The sequence below is a fragment of the Psittacula echo genome, assembly GCF_963264785.1.
Source record: "Psittacula echo genome assembly, chromosome: 23".
Classification (NCBI taxonomy): domain Eukaryota; kingdom Metazoa; phylum Chordata; class Aves; order Psittaciformes; family Psittacidae; genus Psittacula; species Psittacula echo.
In genome coordinates, this window is record NC_137748.1 from 4,958,305 (window position 1) to 4,971,429 (window position 13,125).

At 46.8% G+C, this 13,125-nt stretch overlaps 2 protein-coding genes across 2 annotated transcripts; both read left to right on the plus strand.

Moving 5' to 3' along the window:
* Nucleotides 1-305: 305 nt before the first annotated feature.
* LOC308229454 (uncharacterized protein) lies at nt 306-4,968 on the plus strand (the record flags this gene model as incomplete). The annotated part of the gene is made up of 8 exons (XM_080633502.1): nt 306-1,046; nt 1,766-1,848; nt 2,275-2,431; nt 3,014-3,175; nt 3,523-3,648; nt 3,876-4,102; nt 4,215-4,564; nt 4,943-4,968. 8 exons carry the CDS (start codon nt 306-308, stop codon nt 4,966-4,968), a joined length of 1,872 nt encoding a protein of 623 aa, XP_080489628.1.
* Nucleotides 4,969-8,456: 3,488 nt separating this feature from the next.
* On the plus strand, nt 8,457-12,308 carry LOC308229435 (keratin, type I cytoskeletal 19-like; the record flags this gene model as incomplete). The annotated part of the gene is made up of 8 exons (XM_080633482.1): nt 8,457-8,927; nt 9,704-9,786; nt 9,978-10,134; nt 10,318-10,479; nt 10,712-10,837; nt 10,929-11,155; nt 11,316-11,407; nt 12,301-12,308. The coding sequence occupies 8 exons, from the start codon at nt 8,457-8,459 to the stop codon at nt 12,306-12,308; spliced, it is 1,326 nt and encodes a 441-aa protein (XP_080489608.1).
* Between the last annotated feature and the right edge of the window lie 817 nt (nt 12,309-13,125).

Below are 13,125 nucleotides of genomic sequence, written 5' to 3' on the forward strand. Positions count from 1 at the left end.
TTCTGGAGACCATGCCATGAGAATGTCACCCGAGAGAAGTGAGATGTTCGGTCCTAACCAAACACCCTGAACCCAGCAATGGGCCAGATTGCGTGAGATATCAGCACAAAAATAGTGTTCAGCAAATTATTCTTGGCACAAACAACAAGGTTGGTAAATGCCCTGGGAGAAGGAAACACCCTGATGGTGACACCCACTGTCAAAAATATAAATAGAGAGAGCTGAGGATGAAAATCTACAGTCCTGACTCTTATCAGGCTGTGCACCTCCACTTGGGATTGCGGTCAGACTCACCTGCTGGCACTATGAGCTGTGGCACTAAGTCCTCGACTAGTACCAGTAGAATTAGCAGTGGAGGTGGTGGTGGTGGTGGAGGTTATAGTGGTGGAGGTGGTGGAGGGGGTAGCAGCAGTGGAGTGCGGAGGTCTGGTGGCTACTCCTCAGTGTCCTCTAGAAAATACACCTCTTCTGGAGGAGGTGGAGGCTTTTCTGGGAGAAGCTTTGGTGGAGGAGTTTCCAGGAGCAGCTACGGAGGGGGCTTCAGCAGTGGCAGTTGTGGAAGGATTAGCCGCAGTAGCTATGGTGGGAGAATAAGTGGTGGTAGTTATGGAGGAGGAATGAGCTGTGGAAGCATGGGAGGAGGATTTGGATCAGGTGGGGGTAGTTTTGGGGGAATGGGAGGTGGTTATGGAGCTGGCCTCTGTGGAGGTAGCTTTGGAGGTGGTGGATATAGTGGAGGTGGATTTAGTGGCTTTGGGGGTAGTGGTGGTTTTGGTGGTGGCAGCTTTGGAGGTGGTGGCTATGGAGGAGGTAGTTTTGGTGGAATGGGGTTTGGTGAAGATGGTGGCTTGCTGTCCACGAATGAGAAGCTGACCATGCAGAACCTCAATGATCGCCTGGCTTCTTATATGGATAAAGTGCGACGCTTAGAGGAAGAAAACTCTCAACTTGAACAACTGATCAGGGAGTGGTACAAGAATCAAGGTCCCACTAGTGCCAGGGACTACAGCCAATACTACAGAACGATTGAAGAACTGCAGAACCAGGTAGGATGGAATGTGACTAACTTTGAGCAGATTCTCATTAGAACAGCACTTGCCTCCTGCAGCACAATTCCCCTGTTTGGGGCAGTATGTTCCCTCCTTTGTGCCAGTGGGAAGCAGGTTGGGGTGGTGACAAACCTGGCTCCCAGTTTTTCTCTATCATGGTGACATATGTATCCTGGCACACTTGTATCTGGTGCAGGTAGCATGGTTTGGTGAAACAGCAGATCTTTACTCGAGCACCCATCATAGGGCAGCGCCCATCATAGGGCCTGTCCAGTGCTCTCCTCAATGCTATTGTTTAAGGTCTCTTCCAACCCAAACCATTCTGTGATTCTATGATTCTACAATTTTATGTGCATTAGTCTAACTCTAGCCCTCAGCCATCTAAGAGTCCCATATATCCTAGATGACATGGTTGTTGCCAAATGCAATGGTAATTCTGTTTTCCCACTGTTCTGTTTAATACAGAGGATTTATTTAACTATCCTTTCCAAAAAGGTATTTTAAATGGATATTTGTAAACCAAAATTGACATCAAAGGCACTTTCTTTTAACTGGGAGCAATAAACTCTCTATACATGGCTCCTGCAGCATTAGTCAGGCTTGACACTGCCATAAAAATATTCTGAGCTGTATTTCTACACAGGAATTTCTTCCCTCTATCTGTGTGTCAGACTGAAAAGACAACTGACTGAATCCATCTGCCCTCTCCCTTTCAGATTGTTGGTGCAAATGTGGACCTTAACAAGATCCTCCTTGACATCGACAACACCAGAATGACTGTGGATGACTTCAGACTGAAGTGAGCCTTTCCTTCCCTTTACCCTCCCACTTTCATATTGTCTTTGTAGATGCTACAGCCCCTTGGCTCCAGGGACAGAACAGAGAATTGCTGGGGAAAGCATGCTGAGAATGACTTGTTTAGCTTTTCATTAGTATTTTTCTCCAGACAAGAGACTGAGGGTGCCATTTCCAGGACTGCATTCTAAGTTTCTCCATCCTTGCATGCAGATTTATAAGTATAATCCTCATCATATAGATCTCATTGACAGAAATTCTACTGAAAGCAAACAGATGTATTAGAGATGGAAAGAGAATAAGGACCTTTCTTTTAAGAATTGAGCAAGGGATCAAAGACCAAGGATGTACTGATGGGAATTCTTCATAATCAATCCACAACCAAAGAGGTCTGGCAGCACTTTTACTGTCTCTCTTGTCTGTTGTTCAGGTATGAAACGGAATATACTCTCCACCAGAGTGTGGCAAGTGATATTAATGGCTTACGCCCACTTCTGGATCAGCTGACTCTAGCCAGGTCTGACTTGGAGACACAGTTTGAATCCCTGAAAGAGGAACTCATCTATCTCAAGAGGAACCATGAAGAGGTAAGTTCCTCCACCCTTTAAAACAACAAAACACTGAGAGGATTTCCTGTGGGTTTCTTCCACCAGCAGTAACCAGATTTTGGCTGCTGGCTTTGACCATTCAAGTAGACACAACCTGGCTTTGATTCTCAGGAGTGTGCAGCACTCACAGCTGCCCACTGTAATAAGACACGTGGGTCATCATGGGCAGAATGAGGCCAGGGAAATGAACAGCTCCAGTGCAAAGTACAGTTGTGTTGCTGAAGTCATGGAAGGAAAATTGGATGGAATATATGGAGGAGTCAAAGGAAATATTGATACTACCTGCAGGGATATTTCCCATTGAGAAGAAAAATACATAGAAGGATTTTCACAAAAAGCACGCTGCACAGAATTCCTTGTGCATGTCCAGGTCAATGTGTACATGGTGCCTGGCTGCTGTGCACTGCAAAGTTTGCCTCAGGAATGGCAGAATTGTTTCCTTTCCTGATGAGGCCCCTTTGCAGAAGCACCATGGCTGTGCGAGGATTTGTGTCCCTTTTCCTTTACTTGAAGCCACGACATTTCTCCTTCTCTTCACCTTTTGTGTTTTCTTTTTCCCAGGAAATAAAGGGTCTGCAGACACAGTCTGGTGGGGATGTCAATGTGGAAGTCAATGCTACTCCTGGCATTAATTTGATGGAAAAACTGAATGAAATGCGTAGTGAATATGAACGACTCATTGAGAACAACCGGAGAGAAGTGGAAAGCTGGTATGAAATTAAGGTAAAGCACAGGGGGTTGGTTACTAAATCTTTTACAAAGAACTGAACCTATTTCTATCCAGCAGAGGAAAGACAATTTATCACCTATTATTTAAAGGACATTAACTTGAAATGACTTTACGTAGTTTACTGGAACAGGCCAGTTCTGGAGTATGGGGTACAGCATGGGGAATGTCTGTGTGAATTACAAAGAGAGAGTTAGCAGAGTGGCATGTGAGAAACACACACCATCAGTCTGTGTTGCACCTCTCTTTATTCTTATTAGTTGCTTTCTCAGGGTTTCATGATACCTTCCCCAATGTTTTCTTATTATCAAGCCAGCCTCAATTATGTATGTGAATTTTTCAGATGGAAGAAGTTAACCAACAAGTCCACTCAAGTGGCCAGGAGATACAATCAAGCAACCAACAGATCTCTGAGCTGAGACGTGAATATCAGAGCCTGGAAATTGAGCTGCAGTCGCAGATCAGCATGGTAAGTGAAGACATCTGATTCTGTTTTACTGGTGACACAGGCTGCATGCGTCACCAGAATGAAAGAGTGGTTACACTTAGCACTCCACCTTTACAGAATGGGAACCCAGATCACTTATCTTCAAAGACAGGCTTTTTGTTTGGTTTGTGAAGATCTCCAATTTTCCACAAAAGGGAGTTAAACGTGCTACATCCCCATAAACACCATCTTGTGTTTTCCCTTTGCAGGTGGACTCTTTGCAGTCCAACCTGGAAGACACGGAACGTCGTTACAACATGCAGCTGCAGCAGATCCAGGGGATGATCGGCCCCTTGGAGGAGGAGCTGGCCAGCATCCGCTGTGAGATGGAGAGTCAGAATGAAGAGTACAAGATGCTCCTGGGCATCAAGACCCGCCTGGAGCAGGAGATTGCTCAGTACCGGGCTCTGCTGGAGGAGGGGCAGCAGGACCTTGTGTATGTAAACTGGAAAAGAGCACAGCATTGTGTGAACCCCGGGTTGGTGGATCAGTCACAGAGACAATGCATCTGATGATTAACTCTTTTTCTCCTTTCTTTCTCTCTGCAGAATCCCAGCAGGAGGAATAGGAGGAGGAATAGGAGGTGGTAGAATAGGAGGTGGTGGCTATTCTTCTGGAGGAGGAGGAAGAGGAGGAGGTGGTAGCATTAGTGGTGGATATGGAGGAGGTGGTAGCGTGAGTGGTGGATATGGAGGTGGTGGCATCTCCTCTGGCGGCGGAATCGGAGGAGGATCAGGAGGAGGAAGTGGAGGAATAGGAGGGGGAAGCGGAGGTGGATGCAGTAGCATCGGAGGAGGAGGAGGAGGAGGAGGAAGGATCTCTGGAGGTGTCAGCAGTTCCCACTCCTACTCTTCATCTTCCCAGTCTCAGTCCTGCAGGAGTGGCGGTGAAAGCCAAGGTGAGAGCTGTTGTACCTTCACACTGTTCTCTCAGTCCTCTCCTACTGATCCATGCACTCTACCAACAGACTGTTCCGGAGGTGAACAGTGCCGAGGATAAACTGGCATTTCTGGGAAGTGTTAAATTTACTTCTATTAACAGTTCTTTCCTACTTGCGTGCAAGGGAACAACTCCATTTAAGAAACCCACATTCAATTACTATTCAGTTTTGTGGGTGACACCAGCTATCGTACCACACTGAGGTTTTCCTTTATGCTTTCAGAATGCTTATGGTCACCCATCACACCACCAAGCTTCTTTTCTGTCTGGTAGATACTGGTGCCTCAGAGTCAGTACCAGCACTGCAGAGGTTAATAATTGCTTTGTTTCCAAACAGGCTATGGAAGAAAATCTTTTGACTAAGAACACACCTTGAGGACCCTACAGTGCAACACCTTTCAAACCAAAATCGGTTCAAATCCTCTACAATCCCCTTGCTCCTGAAGAAACAGAGATGCTCTTCGCAGTCCCTCAGCCTTGCTGATGCCACCTATCCAAAAAGGCCCATCAGAGCTACCCAGAAGGGCTGCTCAGCCTCCTGCTCCACACTCTGTGCGCTGCTTCAGCACAGAACTTTGGTGGCTTCCATCACTGTCTCCTGAGCTACTCACTTTGCACCTTCAACCTGGTTGTTACTTGGCTTGCTCTGTATGAAGAAAATGTCGCTAATAAAACTTCATTTCTGCCTGATGCAACCAAATCCTGTGTGCAGGTTTTCTTCCATCTGTGGTTGTAAGCACTTAAAGAGAGAAGACAAAGCCACAGCAATACATGCCTCCAGGTAGAAAAGCTGGTGATACATTACAATAATTGCTAATGAAATTTAGAGTTAAAGCACAATTTCTAGGCATTTAGGGCAGATCCTAATCTTCTTGGAGCATCCTGAGCTGTGCCTTTGTCTTTCAGTTACATGCCAGATACTCTTGTGGAGCTGAGCTCTAAGCTCAGTGACAGTTGAGCCCCAGGCTCCAGAATTTAGCACAGCACTAGAAGAGTGCTAACATCAAACCAGTGCCCATCCAGGCCTGACACAAGGAAACAGCAATGGTTACAAATGACAACTGTAAAATGAGTGTTTCAATTTACCTGACACAGGTTTAAACTGCAAATGCACAAACTACAGGTCTGGTTTTGAACAGACAAAAGAAAAAAAATTGAAGGAAATACAATTTACAGGATCTTTACAAAATTCTCCTCCATAAAACACTAATGCTAACAGCAATATGTGCTTCCTACCTGTGCAAATGAATTATGTGGGAAAGTACCACAGCTATTTACTTCAGATATAGGACGATCTGTGCTATGAAGCAAATTAACATAAATGTTAAACAGTGACAAATACTTCTAGTGACACACAATAGGAAGAATGAGATTCCACTGGTGGTAATTTCCAGTTCTTCGGTTTAGATCCTTGGACGTTTGGATCCTTGGATCCATCATCTGGAGACGGAGCGTGTTCACAGTAAATGAGATGTTAAAGTACCCACCTGTGCCGTGCTGGAGCCCTCTAGAGGGTACTATGTTGTTACCTCATGCACCTTGTACACTACAACTACCTCTACAGATGTCAGTCTACACTTTAACCTGTAAAAAGGATTTGTTTTCCTGTCTTGTAAATACCCTGCTGCCCTACAGGCACCAAGTGCTACAGACCATATGGTGAAGTCCAGAAAGGGGCAGAATATAGACAGCAACTAGGGAGAGACCCATTTAGCGGGAATGAAGGGTTTTCAGGAGGAAGTCACTGGTATGGGAATTAAAAGCATGTATCAGAGGACTGGTGGGAGAAGGAACCTTGTCTGTAAGCAGTTCCTTGGTGCCTGATCCAGTGGGTGCTGGAGAAGCTGAGTGGCAGCAAGTACATGCCAAGAGCAAAGCACAACCTAGAGGTGCTCCTGTTCAGGACTTCAGCCCCAGCTCTTTTTACATCCACAGGGCACTGCACTGCGTTTGCCAATCAAGGGTTTGCAAGTGGGGGGCTATAGGGGTCACTTATGTGAGAAGTTTCCAGAAGTTTCCCCCATGTTCAACAGAGCCAATACAGCAGGCTCCAAGACAGAGCCACTGCTAGCCAAGGCTGAGCCCATCAGTGATGGTGGTAGCACCTCTGGGATAAGGTATTTAAGAAAGGGAAAAACTGTGCAAGCCCTGCAGAGCCCAAGGTCAGTGAAGGAGGAGGGAAAGAAGTGCTCCAGGCACCAGAGCAGAGATTCCCCAGCACCCCCTTGGTGAGTGAAGCCTGCTTTGCCCATGACAGTAACTGGTGAGTGATCCCTCCCTGTCCTTATCTCAACCCACAAGCCTTTTGTTGTATTTCTGTCCCCTGTCCAGCTGAGAAAGGGAGCAATCGAGTGGTTCGGGGTGTCTGCCAGGGTCATCCCAGAGCGGCACATCCAGGCTCTGCTGTCTTCAGATTTAGACCATCCTGCTCCCTCCTCTGGTGCATCCCTTCAGATGTGAAGTGACTCAGTTCCTTCTCGCTCTTCTTTGATAATTTTAATGAGTTTATTTCTTCTCCTGTAATATGGAATCTCTTCCTAAAGTACTTCTACATTGAATTCATCCTTCCTTTCCGTGGATAAGCGGATTTTGAGGTGGTCATTTACAGCAGATTCCTCCTTGTGCTTCCTTTGTACCAGCCAGCGGCTCTTCTGCAGGAGTTACAGTGCCAGTGCTTCACTCACAGCTGGAAACCCGAGTTCATTTCTGTTGAGCCTTTTCTCAGTTCCATAGGAGCTTCTTTGGTAAGGATGGAAAAGGTGGCTCAGTGACCATCCCACACTGCACAGGCAGTGGAAAAAATACACAACTGCTTCTTCCTCTTGTGTGTTGCAAGACACTCTCTCACGGTACAGTGACGGAACAAGTCACTGGGACAACTCAGATAATGATTATATTTTCCCAGATCTAATGTTTGTCACTCTATCTTTGAATCAAACTCATTTTTTACTGCATTCTATAATGCAAGGACATATTCCGAGAAATGCTTATTTTTAATATATTGTGAGAACAGGAAATTTCAAAGATTTCTGCCGTAAATTTCCTCTGGGTCCGTTTAAAACTGCTAAAATAAAATAAATAGCTGTTTGATAGGAAAAGGTCAAATACATTTTCCCTTGCTAAGTACTAATTTTGTGGCTGTCACCCAGTTTTCTTCAACAACAAAGGGACTGCAATTACCCTCCTCTACCAGATACCAGCAGGACCTTCCAAAATATCAAAGGTGACAAGAGAGTAAAATGTTCAGTGTGAAGTTCTATTCTATAACAGACATGGAATGCACTTTTTAAAGCTAATAATTTATCTCAGTAAATCACAGTAGATTTCCAAATAGCCAGTATAAGTGGTGAATAAATGAAGGAGTGTAGAGTCTCTTGGGCTGCTGGTTGTACAAATCATTGTCTGTGATCACAGGAGGAAGACAAGGGCTGAAACACGGAATTTCACCACCCAGAAGACTGCAGGAGACAGACCAAGGTGGAGCCGTCATTAACTCCAGTTACTGGCGATATATTGCCAGATTAATAGAAGCTGTGAGATATTATATTATCCAACAAAATATCCAAGAGCCACCCACATGAATTATAGTGTACGCTTTGTGTGAATCAACAGACATACTTGAACAGAAGGGTAATGCGTTTGCCTTACCTCAGACAAAATTTCATTAGCACATCACTTTTGGCATGAGCACTGGGGCTGGCAAACCTCCTGGGAAGCTGGGCTGCCTTCAGCTGACACCCACCCAGCAGGCTATAAATGCCCTCAGCAAGGACACAGCCTGCACTCGGAGTGTCTCCATCAAGCTTGCAGAGGGCTTTGCATTTGGGGCTGGATCTCTGATTCCTTCCACCATGAGCTGCAGCATCAAGAGAACATCCAGCACCTCGTACCGCAGTGGCGGCGGTGGCGGTGCCTGCGGTGGCGGGAGCGGCCGCAGCTCCTCCGTCTCCTGCAGGCGCTACGCCTCCTCCGTCGTCGGCGGGGGCAGCTATGGGGGGGGAGCGTGTGGCACTGTCTATGGCGGGGGCATGAGCGCAGGCAGCCTCACGGGGGGCTTTGGGGGTTGCATAGGAGGGGGCTTTGGTGGCGGCTTTGCAGGAGGCTTTGGTGCCGGGGGGGACCTCCTGCTCAACGGCAATGAGAAGATCACCATGCAGAACCTCAACGACCGCCTCGCTGCCTACCTGGACAAGGTGCGAAGGCTGGAGGAAGAAAATGCTCAGCTGGAGCACCACATCCGGGAGTGGTACAGGAAACAAGCTCCCAGCATTTCGAAGGACTACAGCTCCTACTACCAGACCATTGAACAACTCCAGAACCAGGTAGGACAGCCCTGACTAATTGGGCTCCATCTCCCACATGCTCTACTCCATTGTAAGACCCTCATCCTGCCCTCTGGCAATAGCTCCAAAGGGCTGTAAGGGAGCTATTGGGTGGCCTTCCTGGTGCTGCTTCAGGCAGGGAGCTGCTGAGCTGTGCCTCCCACCTCTTGGGCCAGTAAATCCCCACACGAGCAAAGGGGATGCGCTCTAAAGTCAGCCCAAGGCACCAAGTGCTCCACCAGGCCCAGACCTGCTGGCACACAGAACTGAAACCCCACATTGCAGAGGTGGCTCCAAACCAGACGTGTGCGGTTTCCAGTTCTTCCACCTGCTCCCACCCAGCTCAGCTGGATGGAGCACAAAGCCAAAGCACCTGGACTGCAGGATCTGAACTCCCTTTGTCTCTGCACATTCCTATGTCTATTAGATGGAAGAACTGAGGCTGTCTCTACAGTGAGGTTACACCAGTACCAGGAAAATAGGTTAAACATACCATGAAGAAGCACACTGCAGCAAAAGGCTTCAATACATTCCTTGGGACATTTCTCTAACTTGAGAAAGAGAAGCAAAGAGTAGGGATTCAGGAGGATGGTCTGTGATAGCCCCAGTGTCCTTGAAAAATAAATCTGAGGTGTTTCCCTCTCACATGGCCTCTGCATTACTGCAGGAAACAATTCCCAGGCCCTCAACAACACCCTACCAAACCTTTGGGTCTTCTTTCTTCGTCTGGATGCCTGGAATGCAGAAAGACTTCTCTCCATCTTCCCCTTTTGCAGATCATTGCTGCGACAGTGGAAAATAACAGAATGCTTCTGGACATCGATAACAGCAAGATGACGGCTGATGACTTTCGGATGAAGTGAGTACCTCTCCAGAACCTTGCATGTCTTTCAAATCCTGCTCATAACCTCAGGAGACAAGGCAGCACTTCCCTAAGTGGTGTTACTGAGTCCTCATGTTTTATTGGGATACTGATCCTGGAAAGATGTATGGCACTGACAGTCATAATCTCATTTCTCCTTTTCTCTGTCTCTCTTGTCTGTGGTAAAGGTATGAGAATGAGTTGGTCATCCGTCAGACTGTGGAGGCTGACATTAATGGCTTGAGAAACCTCCTGGATGACCTGACTCTGGTTAGATCTTCCCTGGAATCCGAGCTCGAGTCCCTGAAGGATGAGCTGATTGCTCTTAAGAGAAACCATGAGGAGGTATGATTCAGTGATGAATAGCATGTCCAAGACACAGTCCTGTTATTCTTCAGGGTTCCCAAAGGCAATTCAGCCTAATCTCATGTGATTGTCATTCCTTTGTGCCTTCACACTGCTCTCACCACAGACCCCAACACAAGCAATGACCTGCCCTCTTTGCTTCTCTCTTCACACACTCTGCAGGAGATGAGGCAGCTGCAGTCTCAGACTGGAGGCGATGTGAGTGTGGAGGTCAATGCTGCCCCTGGACAAGACCTGACCAAGATACTGAATGACCTGAGGAACGAATACGAGCAGATCATTGACAAGAACCGCAGAGAGGTGGAGCAGTGGTATGAAGTCAAGGTATGCAGCAATGACTCTGCTCCCATGATGGAGCATGGACATAGCTCTGATGTCGGTAGCAATGACTAGGGCAAAGGTGGGTGGAACGTCAGGATCTATGGAGCAAGGACTCGGCTGAATCCATGAGGACAGGCTGACAGGCTCCCTGGCTCTCCAGCCTCTCAGTCAGCCAACCTGCCCCCTGAAGGGACTTTCTCACCCAGAAACTGTGCTTGGGCTTTGTCTCCTGCAGATCGAGGAAGTCAACCGCCAGGTCACTTCCAGCAGCCAGGACATCCAGACAAGCAGCCACCAGCTCACTGAGCTCCGGCGCGAAATGCAGAACCTGGAGATCGAGCTGCAGGCGCAGCTCAGCACGGTACGTGGGGCACGATGCCTGAGGGCCCTTCCCTCCTCCCAGCGGGCTGGGGCACAGCTCCGGTCCTCAACTCCTGCATTCCCACTTCCAGAAAGGCTCCCTGGAGAACTCCTTGGCAGAAACCGAATCTCGCTACGGCTGCCTGCTGCAACAGATCCAAGGGCAGATCAACTCGGTAGAGGAGGAGCTGGCCAGCATCCGCTGTGAGATGGAGAGTCAGAACCAGGAGTACAAGATGCTCCTGGGCATCAAGACCCGCCTGGAGCAGGAGATTGCTCAGTACCGGGCTCTGCTGCAGGAGGGACAGCAGGACATTGTGTATGTATTCTATATTATAACAAGAGAATAGAAGAAATCTTTGTTTACTTAATTGCTAATAGAGAATTCTTGTCCATGGAACTACATCAACACTTTTTTTGACTGAATTTCCAAAGCTTAAGGGCTTTTTTTTGGTGAATTAATTTCTCTCCTTTTACAGTGCCTCTCAAGCAGCTTTCCAAGGAGGTGGAAAATCCTCACATTCATATTCTTCTACTTCCTACTCTCATTCCCAGTGTGGTGACATGTCAGGTAAGACAACACTTTGTAAAGATATGGTTGTTAGTGGGTCACATCTGCCCCAATGACTACAATGGGTTTTGTCAGGAAAAAGGTTTGTATTTGGGCTGGGTAAGACCTGAGAGTAAGAGAACCTCACTGGCTGTGTCACAGAGGAATCAGGGGTTCAAATACAGTAAGTCTTGCCCTTCCCACTACCTAAATGAATACAAACTACAGATTAGAAGCTTTGCAGGATGGGGTTTGCTTTTTTTCTCATTGTAATGAAAAAAGAAATACAGATCTGAGAAAGTTCCAAGGGTAGTGCTGGGCTTCAAGTCACTGAGCTTCTCTTGCTAAAACAGCATGTTAGGTGAAAGGATTAAGTTCAGCAGGAAAGATCTGATCTCCCCTAAGGCCATGATTTGCTCTGACTTTACACAGGACAGGCAAGAGTGTGCTAGAGCAAGAGCACCAGCGCTGGCATCCTCCAACCAGACACACTGGACATGGACCATGAGAGCCTGCACCAAGTGCTTCTGCAGCATGGCTGATGCAAATGCAGCTCTTTGGATGGCGCACCCCTGCCTCTGCCTCATCACCTCCTGCCATTCTGCACCTCTTGCCTCGCTCAACTTGCCTTTGCTTCTTAGTTTAAGAGCTTCAATTCTGCTGGCAACATGGCTTCTAATAAAATTTACTTCTGCAATGCAAAAAACGAGTGTCTGGAAATTACATGAACAAACTTGACTGGGTATTATCAAGCTCACCAGCCCATACCAGGCTGTCAATCGTTCTTTGTAACAGACTCAGGACAACCTATTTTGCACTAAGAAAATGGACACCATGCTCAGATAATAACTTCTTCCCAAGATGTCACCTCAATCTCCCTCTGTCAGGTTAAAGCCGTTGTCCTGTCCCTACAGGCCCTTAATCAATTCTTGACCCAAGTCTTCTCCTTCCTCTGAAATCACAACCCATTTACCACATTGCTTTCTAATAGCCACTAAGGGATTCCTTCCTGACCCCTCACCCTGCTGCTGTTCACTACAGACACTAGGAATGAAGAGTGAAAGGAGAAAGAAAATGCCAATGAGGGGAACTCTCTGAAGACTCATTAACTGTTAATGTACTAAACCGTGCTCAGTGCCACTACCATGACTCATCTGAGCCCATTAACCTCTGGCTTTACTCAGCTCAACATAGCCAGAGTTCCAAAGGGAAGATGTGACTCAGTGTAGGTTGTTCCAGTCCCTATGGATTTCCTGATATCAAATATTTCTCCACCTTGGACTAGGCAGAGAATTACGTATTGCTACCTTCTGTTAGGCAATACAGCCACAAGGCAGTGTGCCTATTTCCTTCAGTATCAAGCACAAAAACATTCCTAAGGTTTTGGGTACAATTTTCGATTTAAATACCAATCTAATACCAAGAACCTGAACTGGTCAGTACACTCACCTGGCTGATATGTCTTAGAGAAATGAGAGAGACATTTAATCTGCTGAAAGTATTGTCTATATGTAATTTTTCTGCTTAAGAAGATAAAATATGGAATAAAATAGGAGGTGAGAGGTCAACACTAAATTAGAACAGATATTTTATACATAGTTTGCTTTCTAAAGATCACAGTGAAGCCTCTTTTCAGTCTATGACTGTGCCTCAGACACACAAAACCAACCAGGTCTCCTTCAGTTACAAGTGCCTGTTCCCCGTACCTATCAATCTAGTAGCTGCTGTTTCATTTAAGA